At 49.0% G+C, this 27,018-nt stretch overlaps 2 protein-coding genes across 14 annotated transcripts in view; both read left to right on the forward strand.

Annotated features, from left to right (window-relative positions):
• The window catches only part of LOC139787602 (POTE ankyrin domain family member B-like), a 247,762-nt gene that overhangs the window by 118,555 nt on the left and 102,189 nt on the right, over nucleotides 1-27,018 (forward strand). The window lies entirely within an intron of this gene.
• On the forward strand, nucleotides 246-27,015 carry LOC139787631 (uncharacterized). The gene is made up of 11 exons (XM_071726890.1): nucleotides 246-403; nucleotides 1,693-1,946; nucleotides 3,489-3,522; nucleotides 3,602-3,671; nucleotides 4,527-4,593; nucleotides 5,074-5,150; nucleotides 5,495-5,645; nucleotides 23,910-23,995; nucleotides 24,706-24,963; nucleotides 26,154-26,306; nucleotides 26,932-27,015. The coding sequence occupies exons 1-11, from the start codon at nucleotides 276-278 to the stop codon at nucleotides 27,013-27,015; spliced, it is 1,362 nt and encodes a 453-aa protein (XP_071582991.1). The 5' UTR covers nucleotides 246-275.

Below are 27,018 nucleotides of genomic sequence, written 5' to 3' on the forward strand. Positions count from 1 at the left end.
TGCCTCAGTTTGAGAAACCACCTCCTGCACAGCAACCTCGTGTGCACTGAAGTGTTTTACATGTGGCAGCTCTGTCTGACCACACAGTTGTTTTGATTCCCTCTCCCATGTTATTGCTTTTAATGGAACCTGCTTTTTCTTTTGTTCATTGTGAAGTAATGGGGAAAAGACTTTTTCTGAGAGCAAGCAGGAATGAAACTAATGACAGTGTCTGTGTAAAACAGTGGCTTCTGATCCATTTCATAGGATGTTTTGAATCTTTCAGAACCCCACTCATGATTGCTGCTTCTGTTGGGCAGCTGAATTTGGTCAAAGTTCTCCTTTCTTATGGTGCCAATATTTCCCATGAAGACGCTGATGGGAGGATAGCTGAGGATTATGCTGATCTTCATGGGTACTGGAGGTAAACTTTGAACTTTATGATTAGAATAAGTGGTCAGTTATTAATGTGGCTTTTGAATGTTGTTGGTGGCAGCACCAAGGTTTAATGGGGTGTTTAGAGCTGTGTTGAAAGTGTGCTCAGTGATGTCTTCTGATGGGTGTGGTTGCTGTGTGTTCTGGTTTTTGGGCCCAGGCTGATTTTCTGGTACCAATGGGGGGCCCGAGAGAGAGGGTCTGTAGCACCCTGAGGGACCCGTGAGGGGTGGAAGAGGCAGGGCTCAGGATTCCCTCCTGTCTCCTGCCACCCTCTCTCAAAGCCCAGAGGATGGGCAGCCTGGTCCCTGCCTGCTCCCTTCTTCCCTGCTGCTGGGCTGCACTGGGAGCTCTTGGGCAGAGGCTCCTGTTCTGTCATCAGCTCGCCTGTGCTCGGCAAGATCCAAATCCATCAGGTGCTGGGGGCAGCTGGAGACCCCTCTCCTGAGTCAGCCCTGCTGCAAGGGACCCTGGGACACTTAGAACTGTGACCATGGAGATGGGCTTTTGTATAGACTTGCAGATATTTGCTCCTCATCCCAAGTGTTCCTGTCTCTTCCTCTTTGAGCAAAGCTGTTCTGGTCTTATTTTCAAACCTTCAAGTCTCTCTTCCCTATTCCCCTTTTATCTTCCCTTGGGAGGGTGGAGGGGGGTACCAGAGCAATTCTGTCACTTGGTGTTTGGCTAGCCTGGACTACTGAACTGAGACACTGTCTAGTGATAATTTGGAAGCTGAGGAAAATTTCTGCCCTGGATTCTCTGTTAGAGAATCTTTCAAGTGTTGTTGCTGAGCAGCTGTCTGCCCAGTAGGACCTCTCTAAAGTGTCTGTAGCCAGAGGAGGAACTTGGCAAGCTGACATGCATGTAAAGCCTCTGCCCAGCCCAGCACCATTGTCCTTGCTGACTTGCACTGCAGTGCCCAGGAACCACCAGCCTTTTGTTTCAGTGGAGATCTGACTGAGAGCCCTTCATTGCTCTGATGCACAGCTTTGTAGCTGTGGGGGTTCCTTCTCTCAGGTGGTTATGTGTGCCTAAAAGGCAGACTGAAAAAATGTTCCAAGCAGAAGCTAATAACTTGGAAGGTGTGAATGTGCATCTCTAGGGTAAGAGCAGCGAGTTCTGCGTGTATTACCCTTAACAAATACTGAGGAGAATGCTGAGAATTTGTATGAATATGTGTAGGGTGGATAATAAGTTGGTGTTAACTGTTGTGCCGAATGGTGTATGCCAGGATGTGGTTCTTTTTACCAGCTTTATTTCCTCTCTTTCTCTGTGCAGTCTGAGTCAATATCTGGCAAAAGTGGAGGGCACAGCAGAAGCTCCTGCAGAGGATGCTCAGGGTGACAACATACTCAACATACTTCGAATTCCCGAGCGGGCAAGAGCTGCAGGAGAGCTGGAAATAAAAACAGACCTGGAGAACACAGGAGAAGCTCCTGCGTGTGATACAGAAGATATCACCATAGTTACCAGTCCTGAGCAGGCAGGAGCTGCTCCATCTATGTGGGGTGCACCTGCTGTGGACAGAGGAGGTAGGATCCTTAAAAATGGAGGAGCTCAAGAGGAAAATGCCTGTGGCCTTTTCTTGAGGTGGTTTGTCAGCACTGACTGTGCTCCCTGGTGACTTCAGTGCAGGCGTCAGGAGGAGCAGCACAAGAAGCTTTGTGAATGTGCTGATTTGTTACTTTTTGGCCTTGTCAGGCTTTAACTGTAAGGGCAGTTGTGATTTGTGTGCTCCATGTCCACTGCCAGGATTGTTGCCTCTGCCTGTCAGGGTGTTCCTTCAGAGAGAAAGAAAGGAACAGGGAAGGAACTAGGAGAGAATGGTTTTGTTTTCAGGTGTGTACTTTTACCTGGAGATAGCCATTCAGGTGGTGAAATCCAACAGCAAAAGCAGGAGGTTCTTTCTGAGTAGTTGTTCATCTTTCTGTAGATGGGGACACGAGAGATGAGTTAGCAGAAAGGTACATGTCTTGTTGATATTCACTGAGTTGCTGTGTCTCTGTTTTAATATGAAGAGTTTCACCTGCACTGGAGTCATCTTACTTCTCAGCATCAGTTACAGGTGTTTGCTGTACTGAGGTGCAGTAGAGATACAGTGAGGAAAAATTGTCTCAGCAAAGCAACAGTGCCTGTGTGTACTGTATCTTCTGCAGCATCGTTTGATTTACAACAGAAATGATGCTTTTTTTCCCACCCTCAGTAATTTTTTAGAAATAAACTTCAGAAAATGTGTACTACCTTGTGATCCAGGAAAGCAATTACATTGCTTTGTGATCAAACACCCAGCTCCTTCAGTGAGTGTTTAAAATCCAAACTATGCTTAGGAGCGCACACAGCCCTAGAAGAATCCTAGAGAATTAATTTTTTAATATAAATGAACTTTAGGTTGGGACCTGTTTCAGCTTTTTTAAGTATGCTATATCAGAACTGTGTGGCAAATGGACAGCAGAGAGTGTTCAAGGAGCATTTCTTGGCATTAACAGTGCAGTCTGGCTGGCACTGCAAAGCACATCATGAGAGTCCTTTTGCTGTGCTGCAGCAACAGAGTGTTAAGAGGGTAAGCTGGGGTGATCTTGAGAGACTTTCTGAGGTCCTATGAAGTGTATATTTTGGGGCGGAGTCCTTGTGCCACATCCATTCCATGTGCTTGTGGTCAAATCAAGAGAAGCAGCACTCCCTCCTGCTGAGACAAATGTTACAGCCCTGTCACCAGGGAATTGGGTGTTGGGTACCTGAAATAAGAGAACCCCAGCATTTGTTGGCTTGAAATATCAGGTGTTACTGAGCAGGATGGGTAGAGAAGGTGGATAGTGATTTGTATGCTAAATAATATAACACAGGGAGCTGCCTCCACAGGTGCCACACAGAGTGTTCCAGGAGGCACAGAGGTGCATCTGTGCACCGACACTCAGGTGTGACTCTTGCAGTAGTCACCACATCCATTTGGGTAAAGTTGTGGCCAGTTTCATTCTGTATGAGCTGTAGAGTTGTCCATGTTAAATGTTTGTGTGTACTGTTTAATTGTTAGCTTGCCAAATCTAATGTCAGCATGTCATTTAACCTTTGAACAGCCACAGATGACCTTTTTGAAGGAGGCTCAGTAAGGTGAGACTTTACAAACCCCTACCACTTGCTTGAGGGGTGATTTTAGAGACATAGCACTCATTTTGCTTTGTTTTTGAAGGAGCTCTGACGAGGAGGGGAATGATGACACTTGGAGTGGTTCTGAAGAATCAATCTGGTCTAGCCCTAAGGTATGGTGCATTTACAGGAAAAGTGTCCTTTAAAAATAAATCTCTTGAAGGCAAGTTTTCTCTGGGATTGAAAGAAACTGCAGTTCCAGGCAGCATTGTTTTCTCCTTAGAATCTATCTCTGGCCTGCTGTCAGTTTTTGCAAAAAGACCTGTAGCTGTGGCAGAGCAAGCAGTAGATTTGTGGTTTGGGGCCAAAAGTCATAGGTACACACTCACATTATTTTATTTCTTCTTGTTCATTTGGATCAGCATCTATTGCGGTGGGATTCTGTAGTGATGGGGAACTTGAGTGTGGTAGTTAAACCCACTCACTAATGCTGGAGAACCCACTCACTAATGCTGGAGATGCCAGCCAGCATCTGTAGTTTTAACATGATCTCATTTTCTTGCATCGATTTAAATAGAAATTATGCACTTTTCTGCTGTGATACTGTAATTTAGGTATACTGTGGTAAGTGTACTTGCAGAGGCTGGTTTATGCATTGTCTGGTGATGGTAACAGTGCCTTGCATTCTGCACCTTTGCAAGTAAGCATTCTGAAAGTGTGAGAGCTGAATTTTACTAATAGAAAGATAAAAATCAGATGAGTGAAACTGTTATGCATGTAAAGATAGTTTTGGAACCGCTTTGCAGAAGGATGCCTGCAGGGGCTTTTGGGGTGGAATACTCACTGAATGGGGTGTGTGAGGAGTGTTTGTGTAGTTACAAGTATAAGATAAACGCAGCACCTAAGCACTATGAAAAAGACAACCTGATTATATTTCCTGTTCAACATTTGATGTGAAAACAATGTTTATTGTTGTGACTATTAGGGCGTTTATAGATTAAATATTTTTTCCTAAAATAAATCTTTAGGTAAAGAAGCAGCAGAAGCCAAACTTGTTTGAGTTATGTAACATTGCCCTGAAGTACGGGAAAGCTGGTAAGCTGCCTGGAAAAGGTTGCATGATGACCTGCTCTGCAAAAGTAGACTTGCTAAGTAGCTGTTTTGTCTTTTCTTACTATAGAAAGTTAGAGAAGTAAGATTTGAAAACAAAGCATTTTTCACTTAAGAAATAAAAAAGCCATAAAGTCAAAATAAAGATATTAATCACCTCCTAAGCCTCTGTCACTGGCCAATCCTTCCTCTCTCCTGCTCATCCCTTAGATGGCTCATTTTCCAGATATTCCCAGTGACTCCTCTTCTGTGAGTAGTCTGGCAAGATGCAAATTGCAATACAAATAAATAACTCCTTTTATTCACACACATTCTAGTTTACTTGTCATATGTCATTTAAGCCAATATGATTATTCTAGAAATGGAAGTCCATAGAGAATAAAGAAAACCTCCAAAAAAAAAAAAAAAGGGCGTAGCAGAGAGAACTAAAACCACTGTATCTCACCCTTCTTCCCTGGTGTGTAGGTTTCCAGGAAGACATAGAAGTTCTCCAGAAGGAGAAAGCTGACGAATGTCAATGGAGATCTCTGTGTGATTCTCAGGTACTTTGTGTGAGGGACAGGGAGGTTGCTGTGGTGGGGCTAGGGAGGGTAGGAGGGAGATCCAGGAGCACCTGAGAGCTTGCTGTAGCTGAAATGAAGCTGGGCTGGCGTGAGGGAGTGCTTCTCAGGGGCTGTGCAGAGGCGGGGCTGAGACTGAGGACAGGAGGCATTTCTTTCTGCTGCTGCGGATTTCCATGGGAAAGCTGAAGGCCTTGTAAAAGCAAGCTCAGCCAGGTTTCCCCTTGGCCTTGCACAAGAAAAGCCTTTTTCAAGTAGTCAGTGCAAGGCAGAGAAGATGCTTGCTTCTGCCCTTTTTGTATCTTCTTTCACTTGATCTCTTTTAGGAAGAGTTACCAGAAGAGGGAGAAAAGCAGAAGAAGCAGGAGGAGGGAGGAAATTGTGACTTGCAAATCCCTGCAGCTGCTGAAAGTGTGAAGAACACTCACTGTAATGATGGCTTTCAAGTCCCCAAGGCAGCCTCCGGAGCCATCACTGGTGAGAGAACTGAGTTAGGAAATAGGATCCTAGACTCTTCTTATCTGGAAGGGACCCATGAATTCCTACTCCTGTCCCTGTGGGCATGGGCACCCCCAGAATAAACACCGTGTGGAAAGCTTCGTCCAAATGCTTCTTGAGCTGAGGCAGCTTTGGTGCTGTGACCACATCCCTGGGGAGCTTCTTCCATTGCTCAGCTATCCTCTGGGTGCCAAAGTTTTTTCTGATATGTAATCAAAACCTCCCCTGATTCATCTTCCTGCCATTTCCCTGAGTCCTGTCTTGAGTCACAGGAGTGGAGAAAGGAGTCGCAGTGCTCTCTCTTCCCCTCCTGAGGAAGGCTGAGACTGCACTGAAGTCACCCCTCAGCCTCCTTTTCTGCAGACTGAACAATCCAAGTGACCTCAGCCCTTTCTCATAAGTCATCCCTTCCAGAGCCTTTGGCATCCTTCATGACATTGGCCTAATGGGGTGGCTTAAAGGAGAGGCCTGCGAGTAGTCTGATCAGGCCAGGGAGCCAGCCAGACCGAGCCTTGCGTTCATCTGCTAGAGAAGAGATTCAGATGTTCATCCCTGAAATAGAAAGGGGGGTCTTGAGGGAATATTTGTAGCTGTGAGGCTCTAGTGCTTTTTGAAAGGCAGTGCTTGGGCGTCTGGCTTCTGGGAAGGTACAGGGGAACACCTCCCTTCCCAAGGAAGAGATCTTTGCCTGTAGCACTCGAAAAGGAGCGTTGTTTCTGGGTGATTTGAGCGCTGTTAGCTGTGAGGAGGTTTGGGTGGTGTTTCTATGGAACGTGCTGTCCAGTGGGAAGCGATAGCAAAGCCTCTCTTCTTCCCTGGTGTGTAGGTGCCCTGGCAGCTGCGCGAGGAAAGGAGAAGGAAGACGAGAATTGTCCCTGGGATGCTGAGGTACTTTGTGTGAGGGACAGGGAGGTTGCTGTGGTGGGGCTGGGGAGGGTAGGAGGGAGATCCAGGAGCACCTGAGAGCTTGCTGTAGCTGAAATGAAGCTGGGCTGGCGTGAGGGAGTGCTTCTCGGGGGCTGTGCAGAGGCGGGGCTGAGACTGAGGACAGGAGGCATTTCTTTCTGCTGCTGCGGATTTCCATGGAAAAGCTGAAGGCTTTGTAAAAGCAAACTCAGCCAAGTTTCCCCTTGGCCTTGCACAAGAAAAGCCTTTTTCAAGTAGTCAGTGCAAGGCAGAGAAGATGCTTGCTTCTGCCCTTTTTGTATCTTCTTTCACTTGATCTCTTTTAGGAAAAGTTACCAGAAGAGGGAGAAAAGCAGAAGAAGCAGGAGGAGGGAGGCAGAGGTGACGAGAGAAAAGTTACAGCTCCTTGGATTGTTAAGAGCAGTGTTTGGAATGTTGGAGCTCGAGTCCCCAAGGCAGCCTCTGGAGTCATCACTGGTGAGAGAAGTGAGCTAGGAGACAGGGATGCAGGTTTTTTTCTCTATGAATAGGAAATGAACAAAAGTGGTGATTGTCTTCTGAGACAGCAAATGTTTCCCTCGGCTGTGAATCCTGGTGCCCACTGACAGAGTAGGAAAGCAGCTTTTGGTCCCTTCAATTCCTTTTCTGAGAACTGAAGCTGTGGCACAAGTTCCACAGGGGGCCTGGCAGAAGCTGCTGCACTCAGGTGCTGTGTGGTAGGAACCTGCATGGCTGTTGCAGTGTGTGAGCTGAATGAACATCCACAAAGGGACAGAAGAGCTGCAGTAAACACACTTGTATGGAAAGAGTGTAGGAGCAGTGCTGGCTGTCTGCCCACCCCTGCTTTGCTCTGGGGAGGGAGGCTTCTAGGAGCAGTAGGAACTGCCAGCACACTGGTGTATCTGGACTTCTCTGGTTTCAGGAGGCATCGTTGCCACCTGAGCGGCCAATGTGCAGATTGCCAGCACTCTGGGGGCGCCTGTCTGCACCAAGCTCTGCTCTCTGGAGCTCTTTTGTGTTCTGAAGGGATGCTGCAAAGGAGTGTGATGTCTGCCCAGCTGCTTCTCATGCATTCCATCTGGCCACCCCTCCCAGCTGGCACTCCTAGAACTGTATGCTCAGGGAGGGCGGGACTCGCTGGTTCAAGTTACCTGGCCACATGGCAGCGATAGTAAGAAGGGACATGGACCCTTCTACAAAAACTGGGCATCACTCTTGGAGGGAAGGAAGATGTTGCTCTCCAAGTTGCGGAGGTTACTTGTATAGGAGCTAAGTGTTTGCTTACCCCAAGCATCGGGATACTGATAATTTAGGACAGTCTCTGTGGTACCTTCTGTGGTGTTCCCTGGCCACCAGGAAAAGGTGAAATCCCATTTTCCAACAGGACGAGTGAAACATGGAGGTTTGGGTTTGTTTCTGCAGGTTTCACACGCCTGTCTCTCATTCAGCCGTCCATGTCTTGTGCAATGAATGAGGGAGCAGTTTTTGATTTTTGTGTTTTTCTGTGCAGAGCACATAGAGAAATTGCTGTAAAAATGCAGCGAGGTACTGCTGCTGCACACCGTGTCTGAGAGAGGGAGCGTGCGCATCATCCATCCCCCAAGTGCACCCTTCATGACTTTGGCCTAATGGGGTGGCTTAAAGGAGAGGCCTGCGAGTAGTCTGATCAGGCCAGGGAGCCAGCCAGACCGAGCCTTGCGTTCATCTGCTAGAGAAGAGATTCAGATGTTCATCCCTGAAATAGAAAGGGGGGTCTTGAGGGAATATTTGTAGCTGTGAGGCTCTAGTGCTTTTTGAAAGGCAGTGCTTGGGCATCTGGCTTCTGGGAAGGTACAGGGGAACACCTCCCTTCCCAAGGAAGAGATCTTTGCCTGTAGCACTCGAAAAGGAGCGTTGTTTCTGGGTGATTTGAGCGCTGTTAGCTGTGAGGAGGTTTGGGTGGTGTTTCTATGGAACGTGCTGTCCAGTGGGAAGCGATAGCAAAGCCTCTCTTCTTCCCTGGTGTGTAGGTGCCCTGGCAGCTGCGCGAGGAAAGGAGAAGGAAGACGAGAATTGTCCCTGGGATGCTGAGGTACTTTGTGTGAGGGACAGGGAGGTTGCTGTGGTGGGGCTGGGGAGGGTAGGAGGGAGATCCAGGAGCACCTGAGAGCTTGCTGTAGCTGAAATGAAGCTGGGCTGGCGTGAGGGAGTGCTTCTCGGGGGCTGTGCAGAGGCGGGGCTGAGACTGAGGACAGGAGGCATTTCTTTCTGCTGCTGCGGATTTCCATGGAAAAGCTGAAGGCTTTGTAAAAGCAAGCTCAGCCAAGTTTCCCCTTGGCCTTGCACAAGAAAAGCCTTTTTCAAGTAGTCAGTGCAAGGCAGAGAAGATGCTTGCTTCTGCCCTTTTTGTATCTTCTTTCACTTGATCTCTTTTAGGAAGAGTTACCAGAAGAGGGAGAAAAGCAGAAGAAGCAGGAGGAGGGAGGAAATTGTGACCTGCAAATCCCTGCAGCTGCTGAAAGTGTGAAGAACGCTCATTGTAATGATGGCTTTCAAGTCCCCAAGGCAGCCTCCGGAGCCATCACTGGTGAGAGAACTGAGTTAGGAAATAGGATCCTAGACTCTTCTTATCTGGAAGGGACCCATGAATTCCTACTCCTGTCCCTGTGGGCATGGGCACCCCCAGAATAAACACCGTGTGGAAAGCTTCGTCCAAATGCTTCTTGAGCTCAGGCAGCTTTGGTGCTGTGACCACATCCCTGGGGAGCTTCTTCCATTGCTCAGCTATCCTCTGGGTGCCAAAGTTTTTTCTGATATGTAATCAAAACCTCCCCTGATTCATCTTCCTGCCATTTCCCTGAGTCCTGTCTTGAGTCACAGGAGTGGAGAAAGGAGTCGCAGTGCTCTCTCTTCCCCTCCTGAGGAAGGCTGAGACTGCACTGAAGTCACCCCTCAGCCTCCTTTTCTGCAGACTGAACAATCCAAGTGACCTCAGCCCTTTCTCATAAGTCATCCCTTCCAGAGCCTTTGGCATCCTTCATGACATTGGCCTAATGGGGTGGCTTAAAGGAGAGGCCTGCGAGTAGTCTGATCAGGCCAGGGAGCCAGCCAGACCGAGCCTTGCGTTCATCTGCTAGAGAAGAGATTCAGATGTTCATCCCTGAAATAGAAAGGGGGGTCTTGAGGGAATATTTGTAGCTGTGAGGCTCTAGTGCTTTTTGAAAGGCAGTGCTTGGGCGTCTGGCTTCTGGGAAGGTACAGGGGAACACCTCCCTTCCCAAGGAAGAGATCTTTGCCTGTAGCACTCGAAAAGGAGCGTTGTTTCTGGGTGATTTGAGCGCTGTTAGCTGTGAGGAGGTTTGGGTGGTGTTTCTATGGAACGTGCTGTCCAGTGGGAAGCGATAACAAAGCCTCTCTTCTTCCCTGGTGTGTAGGTGCCCTGGCAGCTGCGCGAGGAAAGGAGAAGGAAGATGAGAATTGTCCCTGGGATGCTGAGGTACTTTGTGTGAGGGACAGGGAGGTTGCTGTGGTGGGGCTGGGGAGGGTAGGAGGGAGATCCAGGAGCACCTGAGAGCTTGCTGTAGCTGAAATGAAGCTGGGCTGGCGTGAGGGAGTGCTTCTCAGGGGCTGTGCAGAGGCGGGGCTGAGACTGAGGACAGGAGGCATTTCTTTCTGCTGCTGCGGATTTCCATGGAAAAGCTGAAGGCTTTGTAAAAGCAAACTCAGCCAAGTTTCCCCTTGGCCTTGCACAAGAAAAGCCTTTTTCAAGTAGTCAGTGCAAGGCAGAGAAGATGCTTGCTTCTGCCCTTTTTGTATCTTCTTTCACTTGATCTCTTTTAGGAAAAGTTACCAGAAGAGGGAGAAAAGCAGAAGAAGCAGGAGGAGGGAGGCAGAGGTGACGAGAGAAAAGTTACAGCTCCTTGGATTGTTAAGAGCAGTGTTTGGAATGTTGGAGCTCGAGTCCCCAAGGCAGCCTCCGGAGTCATCACTGGTGAGAGAAGTGAGCTAGGAGACAGGGATGCAGGTTTTTTTCTCTATGAATAGGAAATGAACAAAAGTGGTGATTGTCTTCTGAGACAGCAAATGTTTCCCTCGGCTGTGAATCCTGGTGCCCACTGACAGAGTAGGAAAGCAGCTTTTGGTCCCTTCAATTCCTTTTCTGAGAACTGAAGCTGTGGCACAAGTTCCACAGGGGGCCTGGCAGAAGCTGCTGCACTCAGGTGCTGTGTGGTAGGAACCTGCATGGCTGTTGCAGTGTGTGAGCTGAATGAACATCCACAAAGGGACAGAAGAGCTGCAGTAAACACACTTGTATGGAAAGAGTGTAGGAGCAGTGCTGGCTGTCTGCCCACCCCTGCTTTGCTCTGGGGAGGGAGGCTTCTAGGAGCAGTAGGAACTGCCAGCACACTGGTGTATCTTGGACTTCTCTGGTTTCAGGAGGCATCGTTGCCACCTGAGCGGCCAATGTGCAGATTGCCAGCACTCTGGGGGCGCCTGTCTGCACCAAGCTCTGCTCTCTGGAGCTCTTTTGTGTTCTGAAGGGATGCTGCAAAGGAGTGTGATGTCTGCCCAGCTGCTTCTCATGCATTCCATCTGGCCACCCCTCCCAGCTGGCACTCCTAGAACTGTATGCTCAGGGAGGGCGGGACTCGCTGGTTCAAGTTACCTGGCCACATGGCAGCGATAGTAAGAAGGGACATGGACCCTTCTACAAAAACTGGGCATCACTCTTGGAGGGAAGGAAGATGTTGCTCTCCAAGTTGCGGAGGTTACTTGTATAGGAGCTAAGTGTTTGCTTACCCCAAGCATCGGGATACTGATAATTTAGGACAGTCTCTGTGGTACCTTCTGTGGTGTTCCCTGGCCACCAGGAAAAGGTGAAATCCCATTTTCCAACAGGACGAGTGAAACATGGAGGTTTGGGTTTGTTTCTGCAGGTTTCACACGCCTGTCTCTCATTCAGCCGTCCATGTCTTGTGCAATGAATGAGGGAGCAGTTTTTGATTTTTGTGTTTTTCTGTGCAGAGCACATAGAGAAATTGCTGTAAAAATGCAGCGAGGTACTGCTGCTGCACACCGTGTCTGAGAGAGGGAGCGTGCGCATCATCCATCCCCCAAGTGCACCCTTCATGACTTTGGCCTAATGGGGTGGCTTAAAGGAGAGGCCTGCGAGTAGTCTGATCAGGCCAGGGAGCCAGCCAGACCGAGCCTTGCGTTCATCTGCTAGAGAAGAGATTCAGATGTTCATCCCTGAAATAGAAAGGGGGGTCTTGAGGGAATATTTGTAGCTGTGAGGCTCTAGTGCTTTTTGAAAGGCAGTGCTTGGGCGTCTGGCTTCTGGGAAGGTACAGGGGAACACCTCCCTTCCCAAGGAAGAGATCTTTGCCTGTAGCACTCGAAAAGGAGCGTTGTTTCTGGGTGATTTGAGCGCTGTTAGCTGTGAGGAGGTTTGGGTGGTGTTTCTATGGAACGTGCTGTCCAGTGGGAAGCGATAGCAAAGCCTCTCTTCTTCCCTGGTGTGTAGGTGCCCTGGCAGCTGCGCGAGGAAAGGAGAAGGAAGACGAGAATTGTCCCTGGGATGCTGAGGTACTTTGTGTGAGGGACAGGGAGGTTGCTGTGGTGGGGCTGGGGAGGGTAGGAGGGAGATCCAGGAGCACCTGAGAGCTTGCTGTAGCTGAAATGAAGCTGGGCTGGCGTGAGGGAGTGCTTCTCGGGGGCTGTGCAGAGGCGGGGCTGAGACTGAGGACAGGAGGCATTTCTTTCTGCTGCTGCGGATTTCCATGGAAAAGCTGAAGGCTTTGTAAAAGCAAGCTCAGCCAAGTTTCCCCTTGGCCTTGCACAAGAAAAGCCTTTTTCAAGTAGTCAGTGCAAGGCAGAGAAGATGCTTGCTTCTGCCCTTTTTGTATCTTCTTTCACTTGATCTCTTTTAGGAAGAGTTACCAGAAGAGGGAGAAAAGCAGAAGAAGCAGGAGGAGGGAGGCAGAGGTGATGAGAGAAAAGTTACAGCTCCTTGGATTGTTAAGAGCAGTGTTTGGAATGTTGGAGCTCGAGTCCCCAAGGCAGCCTCCGGAGTCATCACTGGTGAGAGAAGTGAGCTAGGAGACAGGGATGCAGGTTTTTTTCTCTATGAATAGGAAATGAACAAAAGTGGTGATTGTCTTCTGAGACAGCAAATGTTTCCCTCGGCTGTGAATCCTGGTGCCCACTGACAGAGTAGGAAAGCAGCTTTTGGTCCCTTCAATTCCTTTTCTGAGAACTGAAGCTGTGGCACAAGTTCCACAGGGGGCCTGGCAGAAGCTGCTGCACTCAGGTGCTGTGTGGTAGGAACCTGCATGGCTGTTGCAGTGTGTGAGCTGAATGAACATCCACAAAGGGACAGAAGAGCTGCAGTAAACACACTTGTATGGAAAGAGTGTAGGAGCAGTGCTGGCTGTCTGCCCACCCCTGCTTTGCTCTGGGGAGGGAGGCTTCTAGGAGCAGTAGGAACTGCCAGCACACTGGTGTATCTGGACTTCTCTGGTTTCAGGAGGCATCGTTGCCACCTGAGCGGCCAATGTGCAGATTGCCAGCACTCTGGGGGCGCCTGTCTGCACCAAGCTCTGCTCTCTGGAGCTCTTTTGTGTTCTGAAGGGATGCTGCAAAGGAGTGTGATGTCTGCCCAGCTGCTTCTCATGCATTCCATCTGGCCACCCCTCCCAGCTGGCACTCCTAGAACTGTATGCTCAGGGAGGGCGGGACTCGCTGGTTCAAGTTACCTGGCCACATGGCAGCGATAGTAAGAAGGGACATGGACCCTTCTACAAAAACTGGGCATCACTCTTGGAGGGAAGGAAGATGTTGCTCTCCAAGTTGCGGAGGTTACTTGTATAGGAGCTAAGTGTTTGCTTACCCCAAGCATCGGGATACTGATAATTTAGGACAGTCTCTGTGGTACCTTCTGTGGTGTTCCCTGGCCACCAGGAAAAGGTGAAATCCCATTTTCCAACAGGACGAGTGAAACATGGAGGTTTGGGTTTGTTTCTGCAGGTTTCACACGCCTGTCTCTCATTCAGCCGTCCATGTCTTGTGCAATGAATGAGGGAGCAGTTTTTGATTTTTGTGTTTTTCTGTGCAGAGCACATAGAGAAATTGCTGTAAAAATGCAGCGAGGTACTGCTGCTGCACACCGTGTCTGAGAGAGGGAGCGTGCGCATCATCCATCCCCCAAGTGCACCCTTCATGACTTTGGCCTAATGGGGTGGCTTAAAGGAGAGGCCTGCGAGTAGTCTGATCAGGCCAGGGAGCCAGCCAGACCGAGCCTTGCGTTCATCTGCTAGAGAAGAGATTCAGATGTTCATCCCTGAAATAGAAAGGGGGGTCTTGAGGGAATATTTGTAGCTGTGAGGCTCTAGTGCTTTTTGAAAGGCAGTGCTTGGGCATCTGGCTTCTGGGAAGGTACAGGGGAACACCTCCCTTCCCAAGGAAGAGATCTTTGCCTGTAGCACTCGAAAAGGAGCGTTGTTTCTGGGTGATTTGAGCGCTGTTAGCTGTGAGGAGGTTTGGGTGGTGTTTCTATGGAACGTGCTGTCCAGTGGGAAGCGATAGCAAAGCCTCTCTTCTTCCCTGGTGTGTAGGTGCCCTGGCAGCTGCGCGAGGAAAGGAGAAGGAAGATGAGAATTGTCCCTGGGATGCTGAGGTACTTTGTGTGAGGGACAGGGAGGTTGCTGTGGTGGGGCTGGGGAGGGTAGGAGGGAGATCCAGGAGCACCTGAGAGCTTGCTGTAGCTGAAATGAAGCTGGGCTGGCGTGAGGGAGTGCTTCTCGGGGGCTGTGCAGAGGCGGGGCTGAGACTGAGGACAGGAGGCATTTCTTTCTGCTGCTGCGGATTTCCATGGAAAAGCTGAAGGCTTTGTAAAAGCAAGCTCAGCCAAGTTTCCCCTTGGCCTTGCACAAGAAAAGCCTTTTTCAAGTAGTCAGTGCAAGGCAGAGAAGATGCTTGCTTCTGCCCTTTTTGTATCTTCTTTCACTTGATCTCTTTTAGGAAAAGTTACCAGAAGAGGGAGAAAAGCAGAAGAAGCAGGAGGAGGGAGGCAGAGGTGACGAGAGAAAAGTTACAGCTCCTTGGATTGTTAAGAGCAGTGTTTGGAATGTTGGAGCTCGAGTCCCCAAGGCAGCCTCCGGAGTCATCACTGGTGAGAGAAGTGAGCTAGGAGACAGGGATGCAGGTTTTTTTCTCTATGAATAGGAAATGAACAAAAGTGGTGATTGTCTTCTGAGACAGCAAATGTTTCCCTCGGCTGTGAATCCTGGTGCCCACTGACAGAGTAGGAAAGCAGCTTTTGGTCCCTTCAATTCCTTTTCTGAGAACTGAAGCTGTGGCACAAGTTCCACAGGGGGCCTGGCAGAAGCTGCTGCACTCAGGTGCTGTGTGGTAGGAACCTGCATGGCTGTTGCAGTGTGTGAGCTGAATGAACATCCACAAAGGGACAGAAGAGCTGCAGTAAACACACTTGTATGGAAAGAGTGTAGGAGCAGTGCTGGCTGTCTGCCCACCCCTGCTTTGCTCTGGGGAGGGAGGCTTCTAGGAGCAGTAGGAACTGCCAGCACACTGGTGTATCTTGGACTTCTCTGGTTTCAGGAGGCATCGTTGCCACCTGAGCGGCCAATGTGCAGATTGCCAGCACTCTGGGGGCGCCTGTCTGCACCAAGCTCTGCTCTCTGGAGCTCTTTTGTGTTCTGAAGGGATGCTGCAAAGGAGTGTGATGTCTGCCCAGCTGCTTCTCATGCATTCCATCTGGCCACCCCTCCCAGCTGGCACTCCTAGAACTGTATGCTCAGGGAGGGCGGGACTCGCTGGTTCAAGTTACCTGGCCACATGGCAGCGATAGTAAGAAGGGACATGGACCCTTCTACAAAAACTGGGCATCACTCTTGGAGGGAAGGAAGATGTTGCTCTCCAAGTTGCGGAGGTTACTTGTATAGGAGCTAAGTGTTTGCTTACCCCAAGCATCGGGATACTGATAATTTAGGACAGTCTCTGTGGTACCTTCTGTGGTGTTCCCTGGCCACCAGGAAAAGGTGAAATCCCATTTTCCAACAGGACGAGTGAAACATGGAGGTTTGGGTTTGTTTCTGCAGGTTTCACACGCGTCTCTCATTCAGCCGTCCATGTCTTGTGCAATGAATGAGGGAGCAGTTTTTGATTTTTGTGTTTTTCTGTGCAGAGCACATAGAGAAATTGCTGTAAAAATGCAGCGAGGTACTGCTGCTGCACACCGTGTCTGAGAGAGGGAGCGTGCGCATCATCCATCCCCCAAGTGCACCCTTCATGACTTTGGCCTAATGGGGTGGCTTAAAGGAGAGGCCTGCGAGTAGTCTGATCAGGCCAGGGAGCCAGCCAGACCGAGCCTTGCGTTCATCTGCTAGAGAAGAGATTCAGATGTTCATCCCTGAAATAGAAAGGGGGGTCTTGAGGGAATATTTGTAGCTGTGAGGCTCTAGTGCTTTTTGAAAGGCAGTGCTTGGGCATCTGGCTTCTGGGAAGGTACAGGGGAACACCTCCCTTCCCAAGGAAGAGATCTTTGCCTGTAGCACTCGAAAAGGAGCGTTGTTTCTGGGTGATTTGAGCGCTGTTAGCTGTGAGGAGGTTTGGGTGGTGTTTCTATGGAACGTGCTGTCCAGTGGGAAGCGATAACAAAGCCTCTCTTCTTCCCTGGTGTGTAGGTGCCCTGGCAGCTGCGCGAGGAAAGGAGAAGGAAGACGAGAATTGTCCCTGGGATGCTGAGGTACTTTGTGTGAGGGACAGGGAGGTTGCTGTGGTGGGGCTGGGGAGGGTAGGAGGGAGATCCAGGAGCACCTGAGAGCTTGCTGTAGCTGAAATGAAGCTGGGCTGGCGTGAGGGAGTGCTTCTCGGGGGCTGTGCAGAGGCGGGGCTGAGACTGAGGACAGGAGGCATTTCTTTCTGCTGCTGCGGATTTCCATGGAAAAGCTGAAGGCCTTGTAAAAGCAAGCTCAGCCAAGTTTCCCCTTGGCCTTGCACAAGAAAAGCCTTTTTCAAGTAGTCAGTGCAAGGCAGAGAAGATGCTTGCTTCTGCCCTTTTTGTATCTTCTTTCACTTGATCTCTTTTAGGAAAAGTTACCAGGAGAGGGAGAAAAGCAGAAGAAGCAGGAGGAGGGAGGCAGAGGTGACGAGAGAAAAGTTACAGCTCCTTCGATGGTTAAGAGCAGTGTTTGGAATGTTGGAGCTCGAGTCCCCAGGGCAGCCTCCGGAGTCATCACTGGTGAGAGAAGTGAGCTAGGAGACAGGGATGCAGGTTTTTTTCTCTATGAATAGGAAATGAACAAAAGTGGTGATTGTCTTCTGAGACAGCAAATGTTTCCCTCGGCTGTGAATCCTGGTGCCCACTGACAGAGTAGGAAAGCAGCTTTTGGTCCCTTCAATTCCTTTTCTGAGAACTGAAGCTGTGGCACAAGTTCCACAGGGGGCCTGGCAGAAGCTGCTGCACTCAGGTGCTGTGTGGTAGGAACCTGCATGGCTGTTGCAGTGTGTGAGCTGAATGAACATCCACAAAGGGACAGAAGAGCTGCAGTAAACACACTTGTATGGAAAGAGTGTAGGAGCAGTGCTGGCTGTCTGCCCACCCCTGCTTTGCTCTGGGGAGGGAGGCTTCTAGGAGCAGTAGGAACTGCCAGCACACTGGTGTATCTGGACTTCTCTGGTTTCAGGAGGCATCGTTGCCACCTGAGCGGCCAATGTGCAGATTGCCAGCACTCTGGGGGCGCCTGTCTGCACCAAGCTCTGCTCTCTGGAGCTCTTTTGTGTTCTGAAGGGATGCTGCAAAGGAGTGTGATGTCTGCCCAGCTGCTTCTCATGCATTCCATCTGGCCACCCCTCCCAGCTGGCACTCCTAGAACTGTATGCTCAGGGAGGGCGGGACTCGCTGGTTCAAGTTACCTGGCCACATGGCAGCGATAGTAAGAAGGGACATGGACCCTTCTACAAAAACTGGGCATCACTCTTGGAGGGAAGGAAGATGTTGCTCTCCAAGTTGCGGAGGTTACTTGTATAGGAGCTAAGTGTTTGCTTACCCCAAGCATCGGGATACTGATAATTTAGGACAGTCTCTGTGGTACCTTCTGTGGTGTTCCCTGGCCACCAGGAAAAGGTGAAATCCCATTTTCCAACAGGACGAGTGAAACATGGAGGTTTGGGTTTGTTTCTGCAGGTTTCACACGCCTGTCTCTCATTCAGCCGTCCATGTCTTGTGCAATGAATGAGGGAGCAGTTTTTGATTTTTGTGTTTTTCTGTGCAGAGCACATAGAGAAATTGCTGTAAAAATGCAGCGAGGTACTGCTGCTGCACACCGTGTCTGAGAGAGGGAGCGTGCGCATCATCCATCCCCCAAGTGCACCCTTCATGACTTTGGCCTAATGGGGTGGCTTAAAGGAGAGGCCTGCGAGTAGTCTGATCAGGCCAGGGAGCCAGCCAGACCGAGCCTTGCGTTCATCTGCTAGAGAAGAGATTCAGATGTTCATCCCTGAAATAGAAAGGGGGGTCTTGAGGGAATATTTGTAGCTGTGAGGCTCTAGTGCTTTTTGAAAGGCAGTGCTTGGGCATCTGGCTTCTGGGAAGGTACAGGGGAACACCTCCCTTCCCAAGGAAGAGATCTTTGCCTGTAGCACTCGAAAAGGAGCGTTGTTTCTGGGTGATTTGAGCGCTGTTAGCTGTGAGGAGGTTTGGGTGGTGTTTCTATGGAACGTGCTGTCCAGTGGGAAGCGATAGCAAAGCCTCTCTTCTTCCCTGGTGTGTAGGTGCCCTGGCAGCTGCGCGAGGAAAGGAGAAGGAAGACGAGAATTGTCCCTGGGATGCTGAGGTACTTTGTGTGAGGGACAGGGAGGTTGCTGTGGTGGGGCTGGGGAGGGTAGGAGGGAGATCCAGGAGCACCTGAGAGCTTGCTGTAGCTGAAATGAAGCTGGGCTGGCGTGAGGGAGTGCTTCTCGGGGGCTGTGCAGAGGCGGGGCTGAGACTGAGGACAGGAGGCATTTCTTTCTGCTGCTGCGGATTTCCATGGAAAAGCTGAAGGCTTTGTAAAAGCAAGCTCAGCCAAGTTTCCCCTTGGCCTTGCACAAGAAAAGCCTTTTTCAAGTAGTCAGTGCAAGGCAGAGAAGATGCTTGCTTCTGCCCTTTTTGTATCTTCTTTCACTTGATCTCTTTTAGGAAAAGTTACCAGAAGAGGGAGAAAAGCAGAAGAAGCAGGAGGAGGGAGGCAGAGGTGATGAGAGAAAAGTTACAGCTCCTTGGATTGTTAAGAGCAGTGTTTGGAATGTTGGAGCTCGAGTCCCCAAGGCAGCCTCCGGAGTCATCACTGGTGAGAGAAGTGAGCTAGGAGACAGGGATGCAGGTTTTTTTCTCTATGAATAGGAAATGAACAAAAGTGGTGATTGTCTTCTGAGACAGCAAATGTTTCCCTCGGCTGTGAATCCTGGTGCCCACTGACAGAGTAGGAAAGCAGCTTTTGGTCCCTTCAATTCCTTTTCTGAGAACTGAAGCTGTGGCACAAGTTCCACAGGGGGCCTGGCAGAAGCTGCTGCACTCAGGTGCTGTGTGGTAGGAACCTGCATGGCTGTTGCAGTGTGTGAGCTGAATGAACATCCACAAAGGGACAGAAGAGCTGCAGTAAACACACTTGTATGGAAAGAGTGTAGGAGCAGTGCTGGCTGTCTGCCCACCCCTGCTTTGCTCTGGGGAGGGAGGCTTCTAGGAGCAGTAGGAACTGCCAGCACACTGGTGTATCTGGACTTCTCTGGTTTCAGGAGGCATCGTTGCCACCTGAGCGGCCAATGTGCAGATTGCCAGCACTCTGGGGGCGCCTGTCTGCACCAAGCTCTGCTCTCTGGAGCTCTTTTGTGTTCTGAAGGGATGCTGCAAAGGAGTGTGATGTCTGCCCAGCTGCTTCTCATGCATTCCATCTGGCCACCCCTCCCAGCTGGCACTCCTAGAACTGTATGCTCAGGGAGGGCGGGACTCGCTGGTTCAAGTTACCTGGCCACATGGCAGCGATAGTAAGAAGGGACATGGACCCTTCTACAAAAACTGGGCATCACTCTTGGAGGGAAGGAAGATGTTGCTCTCCAAGTTGCGGAGGTTACTTGTATAGGAGCTAAGTGTTTGCTTACCCCAAGCATCGGGATACTGATAATTTAGGACAGTCTCTGTGGTACCTTCTGTGGTGTTCCCTGGCCACCAGGAAAAGGTGAAATCCCATTTTCCAACAGGACGAGTGAAACATGGAGGTTTGGGTTTGTTTCTGCAGGTTTCACACGCCTGTCTCTCATTCAGCCGTCCATGTCTTGTGCAATGAATGAGGGAGCAGTTTTTGATTTTTGTGTTTTTCTGTGCAGAGCACATAGAGAAATTGCTGTAAAAATGCAGCGAGGTACTGCTGCTGCACACCGTGTCTGAGAGAGGGAGCGTGCGCATCATCCATCCCCCAAGTGCACCCTTCATGACTTTGGCCTAATGGGGTGGCTTAAAGGAGAGGCCTGCGAGTAGTCTGATCAGGCCAGGGAGCCAGCCAGACCGAGCCTTGCGTTCATCTGCTAGAGAAGAGATTCAGATGTTCATCCCTGAAATAGAAAGGGGGGTCTTGAGGGAATATTTGTAGCTGTGAGGCTCTAGTGCTTTTTGAAAGGCAGTGCTTGGGCATCTGGCTTCTGGGAAGGTACAGGGGAACACCTCCCTTCCCAAGGAAGAGATCTTTGCCTGTAGCACTCGAAAAGGAGCGTTGTTTCTGGGTGATTTGAGCGCTGTTAGCTGTGAGGAGGTTTGGGTGGTGTTTCTATGGAACGTGCTGTCCAGTGGGAAGCGATAGCAAAGCCTCTCTTCTTCCCTGGTGTGTAGGTGCCCTGGCAGCTGCGCGAGGAAAGGAGAAGGAAGACGAGAATTGTCCCTGGGATGCTGAGGTACTTTGTGTGAGGGACAGGGAGGTTGCTGTGGTGGGGCTGGGGAGGGTAGGAGGGAGATCCAGGAGCACCTGAGAGCTTGCTGTAGCTGAAATGAAGCTGGGCTGGCGTGAGGGAGTGCTTCTCGGGGGCTGTGCAGAGGCGGGGCTGAGACTGAGGACAGGAGGCATTTCTTTCTGCTGCTGCGGATTTCCATGGAAAAGCTGAAGGCTTTGTAAAAGCAAGCTCAGCCAAGTTTCCCCTTGGCCTTGCACAAGAAAAGCCTTTTTCAAGTAGTCAGTGCAAGGCAGAGAAGATGCTTGCTTCTGCCCTTTTTGTATCTTCTTTCACTTGATCTCTTTTAGGAAAAGTTACCAGAAGAGGGAGAAAAGCAGAAGAAGCAGGAGGAGGGAGGCAGAGGTGATGAGAGAAAAGTTACAGCTCCTTGGATTGTTAAGAGCAGTGTTTGGAATGTTGGAGCTCGAGTCCCCAAGGCAGCCTCCGGAGTCATCACTGGTGAGAGAAGTGAGCTAGGAGACAGGGATGCAGGTTTTTTTCTCTATGAATAGGAAATGAACAAAAGTGGTGATTGTCTTCTGAGACAGCAAATGTTTCCCTCGGCTGTGAATCCTGGTGCCCACTGACAGAGTAGGAAAGCAGCTTTTGGTCCCTTCAATTCCTTTTCTGAGAACTGAAGCTGTGGCACAAGTTCCACAGGGGGCCTGGCAGAAGCTGCTGCACTCAGGTGCTGTGTGGTAGGAACCTGCATGGCTGTTGCAGTGTGTGAGCTGAATGAACATCCACAAAGGGACAGAAGAGCTGCAGTAAACACACTTGTATGGAAAGAGTGTAGGAGCAGTGCTGGCTGTCTGCCCACCCCTGCTTTGCTCTGGGGAGGGAGGCTTCTAGGAGCAGTAGGAACTGCCAGCACACTGGTGTATCTGGACTTCTCTGGTTTCAGGAGGCATCGTTGCCACCTGAGCGGCCAATGTGCAGATTGCCAGCACTCTGGGGGCGCCTGTCTGCACCAAGCTCTGCTCTCTGGAGCTCTTTTGTGTTCTGAAGGGATGCTGCAAAGGAGTGTGATGTCTGCCCAGCTGCTTCTCATGCATTCCATCTGGCCACCCCTCCCAGCTGGCACTCCTAGAACTGTATGCTCAGGGAGGGCGGGACTCGCTGGTTCAAGTTACCTGGCCACATGGCAGCGATAGTAAGAAGGGACATGGACCCTTCTACAAAAACTGGGCATCACTCTTGGAGGGAAGGAAGATGTTGCTCTCCAAGTTGCGGAGGTTACTTGTATAGGAGCTAAGTGTTTGCTTACCCCAAGCATCGGGATACTGATAATTTAGGACAGTCTCTGTGGTACCTTCTGTGGTGTTCCCTGGCCACCAGGAAAAGGTGAAATCCCATTTTCCAACAGGACGAGTGAAACATGGAGGTTTGGGTTTGTTTCTGCAGGTTTCACACGCGTCTCTCATTCAGCCGTCCATGTCTTGTGCAATGAATGAGGGAGCAGTTTTTGATTTTTGTGTTTTTCTGTGCAGAGCACATAGAGAAATTGCTGTAAAAATGCAGCGAGGTACTGCTGCTGCACACCGTGTCTGAGAGAGGGAGCGTGCGCATCATCCATCCCCCAAGTGCACCCTTCATGACTTTGGCCTAATGGGGTGGCTTAAAGGAGAGGCCTGCGAGTAGTCTGATCAGGCCAGGGAGCCAGCCAGACCGAGCCTTGCGTTCATCTGCTAGAGAAGAGATTCAGATGTTCATCCCTGAAATAGAAAGGGGGGTCTTGAGGGAATATTTGTAGCTGTGAGGCTCTAGTGCTTTTTGAAAGGCAGTGCTTGGGCATCTGGCTTCTGGGAAGGTACAGGGGAACACCTCCCTTCCCAAGGAAGAGATCTTTGCCTGTAGCACTCGAAAAGGAGCGTTGTTTCTGGGTGATTTGAGCGCTGTTAGCTGTGAGGAGGTTTGGGTGGTGTTTCTATGGAACGTGCTGTCCAGTGGGAAGCGATAACAAAGCCTCTCTTCTTCCCTGGTGTGTAGGTGCCCTGGCAGCTGCGCGAGGAAAGGAGAAGGAAGACGAGAATTGTCCCTGGGATGCTGAGGTACTTTGTGTGAGGGACAGGGAGGTTGCTGTGGTGGGGCTGGGGAGGGTAGGAGGGAGATCCAGGAGCACCTGAGAGCTTGCTGTAGCTGAAATGAAGCTGGGCTGGCGTGAGGGAGTGCTTCTCGGGGGCTGTGCAGAGGCGGGGCTGAGACTGAGGACAGGAGGCATTTCTTTCTGCTGCTGCGGATTTCCATGGAAAAGCTGAAGGCCTTGTAAAAGCAAGCTCAGCCAAGTTTCCCCTTGGCCTTGCACAAGAAAAGCCTTTTTCAAGTAGTCAGTGCAAGGCAGAGAAGATGCTTGCTTCTGCCCTTTTTGTATCTTCTTTCACTTGATCTCTTTTAGGAAGAGTTACCAGAAGAGGGAGAAAAGCAGAAGAAGCAGGAGGAGGGAGGATATTGTGACTTGCAAATCCCTGCAGCTGCTGAAAGTGTGAAGAACGCTCATTGTAATGATGGCTTTCAAGTCCCCAAGGCAGCCTCCGGAGCCATCACTGGTGAGAGAACTGAGTTAGGAAATAGGATCCTAGACTCTTCTTATCTGGAAGGGACCCATGAATTCCTACTCCTGTCCCTGTGGGCATGGGCACCCCCAGAATAAACACCGTGTGGAAAGCTTCGTCCAAATGCTTCTTGAGCTGAGGCAGCTTTGGTGCTGTGACCACATCCCTGGGGAGCTTCTTCCATTGCTCAGCTATCCTCTGGGTGCCAAAGTTTTTTCTGATATGTAATCAAAACCTCCCCTGATTCATCTTCCTGCCATTTCCCTGAGTCCTGTCTTGAGTCACAGGAGTGGAGAAATGAGTCGCAGTGCTCTCTCTTCCCCTCCTGAGGAAGGCTGAGACTGCTGTGAAGTAGTAGTTTGAATGAAGTAGTCTTTCCAAGCTGTCATGTGTAATGACAGTTTTGTTCATGTATGCAGTATAGATGGAGCCTTTAAATACGTTGAACCTTTGGGGTTTGTTTTTCGTTTTTTTTCTGTGCACAAGACATAGAGAAATTGCTGTAAAAATGCAGCTATTTATTTCTGGTGCACAGTGTTTCTAAGAGGGATCGTGCACCTCTGAGAAACAGTAGTGGTGTATTTTTTGGCCATTTAATCAGCAACTTTCCTTTTTACCTTAAAAAGTAAAATGCCACGGAAGAAAGAAATTTCCACCAGTATATATTAAGTTGCTGTTGTGATAAAATTCTTCTCTCCAAGAGCTCATAAATTTGAGAGGATGTGTTATTTTGTGTTCAGACTTTTTTCTCAACTATTAAAGGTACACTCTAGGCCTAAATAAGTAGTATCATGTCCTGTCTTTTATAAAAATCTTTCTTTCTCTGTAGGTGAGCATTCAGGACGTACCTCCCATATATCATTATCAGCTGAAAAAGAAGTTTTCAAGGATAGCATTGAAAACTCTGTGATGCAGGTAGGTAAAGCCAAATATTTTTAATTAGAGTCTGAACTGTTAAATTGTATTAAAAACTATGGCAAAGAAACCAGGAAGTGGATAATGCTGAAGGGAGAGTCCTGTGGAGGAAGACTGTGTTAGAGTCTGAAGTGAAGCTGGATATCGTCTTATTACGATGAGGTAAAATCCTTGTCATGATGCTGTTCTGCTGCTTTGTTTCCATCTGGTTTGCTTCAGTTTTTTGCCATTGCTGTTCTTGTTGTGGTATGCAGACAAACAATGCAGTCAATGCATCTTTTCCCATGCAAAATGCATGTGAAGGGGAAGATTTGTCTGTAATGTGCTGATCTGTTTGATGAAACATGCCTGGTCTTCCTCTTTGGAAGAGAAAGATCAGGCAAAAAAAGTCTTGAATTTTGGTGAGCTTTCTGATGCTTTCCCTGCCTTAGCAAAACATGCATGTGTTTGGCCATGTTAAGAGATGTTCGAAAAGGTTTTTTTCGGTGGTTATTGATGATGGGATTAAGGCAGGCATCCTTTTGGTGTTGGGCATACAGAACAGGGCCAGACACAGAGGTCTGGAGTCTTCTGTAACAGCTCAAGGGAGAGTGGAGCAAATTACTTGCACTTAGTGGCATGGTGGTGTTGGTTTCCCAGTTGGACTTGAAGATCCTAGAGGTCTTTTCCAACCTTAATGCTTCTCTGGTTCTATGATTCTGTCCACGCAGGAACGATTGGCCCAGCTCCAGAGGCAAAACCTGTTACTCCAGCTGAAACTGGAAGATAGGAAGAAGCAGCAGCTCATCAAAGAAAATGTAGTGACTGTTGCTCAGGACAGTTGCTTTATGGGCAATTTCAAGAAGCTCAGTGCTTATGCTGAGCAGAAAGTTTCTCTGGCGCAAGAGAGAAACAAGGAGTTATATGAAAACTGCAATCTGTTAAGAAAACAAGTCTTTAAATGTGAGATCGACAAAGTAGAATTAGAGGTAAAGCATAGACTATTAGCTAATGCTTGAGACTATTAGCAGTATTTTGGTGTTAATTTCTGAGTTTTGGGGCTTCTAAGGGGCCTGCCTGTTCCTCAGAAAGTCAACTTCAGGCACTGACCTAAGCTTTCTCTTCTCTATTTTATGGTGTGTAGCAATATTTAAATTTGTTTGTTCTTTGTGGCTCTGTGAAAGACAAATAACTGCACAGAAGACTCATTAGGACCTCAATTAAAGTGTCTTTCTGCAAACGCACAGTGCACACGAGTAGGAAACCTGCTCCTCTGCAGAGCACTGGCCTAAGTTTCTGTGCACAAACCAAGTCCGCTTTCTGCATGTAGATGGTTTTGATCATGAAAAGAGGTGGGAGAGAATAAGGACAGGGACTTGGAATGAGGAATAGGAGGACAGTTTCAAAAGCTATATGTAACGGCAGAAGGCATTGTTACGTGTGCGCCTAGGAAAAGGTGTGCTCTGCTCTACTGAGTCTTCTACCAGCCCCAGGCAGACCAATGATTTAATTTCTTTTAGAAGGAAGAGGGGAAAGAAGTCCAGCAGTGCTGTCAGTCATTTTACCCTGTGATTTGCTTTGTATTCTTAGTACCAAAATAAAAGGTTTCTTCTGAAGATGGTAGTTGGGTGGGTGGGTGGCTGAATGGATGGACTATCCCTGTTTTTGAAAGCCAACCTGTCAGTATGGAGGCAGTTGTTACTCTGAAATGAACTTGGTAAGAAAACTGCAGGAGGATATGTTTCAACATATACTTAAAATGTTTGTCAAAAGAGCTTTCAGATCTACGTTTTCATTTCATGATAGTTGTATAATGGAGAAGTAGAACCAAGGACCTTATACAATGTCCTGCCTCTAGTCACCAGGGTAATATCTGCAGTCAGACTGTGGCACTTAGATCACAACAGGTTTCATTGAGTTTTGTTTAAAAAAATATATGATTCAGTGTATGCTTGTGTATTGTTCAAGAAGAGTAATACTTGAGGCTTTTTTTTATTTATTAGAAATCCTCCTGAAGAGCTGTTGGTAGTCTGGATGTGCTCAGTGTTTGGCTGCTGATGGCAGGCGAAGTTTTCCTACCTTTTGAGTTCAGGACGGGTTTAATTGTATAATAAAATAAGCTAAAGGCAGAATTCATGTTCTTATAACTGTCTTCATGCTCATGTTACCATTTCATTAGTGCAAGATCAGAGAGCTGCAACTGGAGCTTGCTGATGCTCTGAAAAAGCTGTCCATGGCAGAAGCTTCGCTTGACCTCACTATGCGCTGCAGCAGGAACCTGGAGGAAGCCAAGCTGGGCTTGCAGAAGGAATTGGGAGAGGGTAAATCCAAGGTACACAAACTTGTCCTAGAATCCTAGAATAAGCTTCAACATGATATATAGGATGATGTGTGGAGGACTTGCACTGTTTTACAAGCTTGGTATCTTTGTCTTTGACATGGTCAAAGGTTTTTATGTGGCTCTGCAAAAGAGACTGACGTGTCTATCACTTACTACATGTAGTTTGGCCCAGCAGTTTGTCTGATTTCTGAAGGACAGTAGAAATAAGGGAGTGCTGCAGTTGGGCTTCTTTATGCTCACACCTCCCACCAGTAACAGAGAATCATAGAACTGTTTTGGTTGGAAAAGACCTTTAAGATCAAGTCCAACTGTTATCTCAGCCCTACTAAGCCCACCACTTACTCCTGTCCCTCAGCACCACATCTCCACATCTTTGAAGTCTCTGTAGAGACTGTGACTCAACCCCTTCCCTGGGCAGCTGGTTCCAGTGGCTGACAATCTTTTTGGTGAAAACATTTTTCCTTGCACTTGTTGAATCTCATATTGTCGGCCTCAGCACATCGATCCAGCCTGTCCAGGTCCTCTGCAGAGCTTCCCTGGCTCATCAGATCAACTCTCTCACCAATTTGGTGTCATTTGCAATCTGACTGAGGGTGCACCTGATCCCCTCGTTCAGATCATTGTTCAGAGGCATTGTTCAGAGATCATCATTCAGAGGCAGTCCCTGAGCTCTTCAGCAGCAGTGCAATCCTGTCCATAAAAG

Source organism: Heliangelus exortis, chromosome 27, assembly GCF_036169615.1.
Source record: "Heliangelus exortis chromosome 27, bHelExo1.hap1, whole genome shotgun sequence".
Taxonomy (NCBI): Eukaryota; Metazoa; Chordata; class Aves; order Apodiformes; family Trochilidae; genus Heliangelus; species Heliangelus exortis.

Excerpts from the sequence above, each read along its gene's own strand:
- LOC139787631 (XM_071726890.1), top strand. The coding sequence starts at position 276 with ATGATTGCTGCTTCTGTTGGGCAGCTGAATTTGGTCAAAGTTCTCCTT. Across the intron at positions 404-1,692 it reads GATCTTCATGGGTACTGGAG|TCTGAGTCAATATCTGGCAA; the intron begins GTAAACTTTGAA and ends TTCTCTGTGCAG. Across the intron at positions 23,996-24,705 it reads TTGAAAACTCTGTGATGCAG|GAACGATTGGCCCAGCTCCA; the intron begins GTAGGTAAAGCC and ends CTGTCCACGCAG.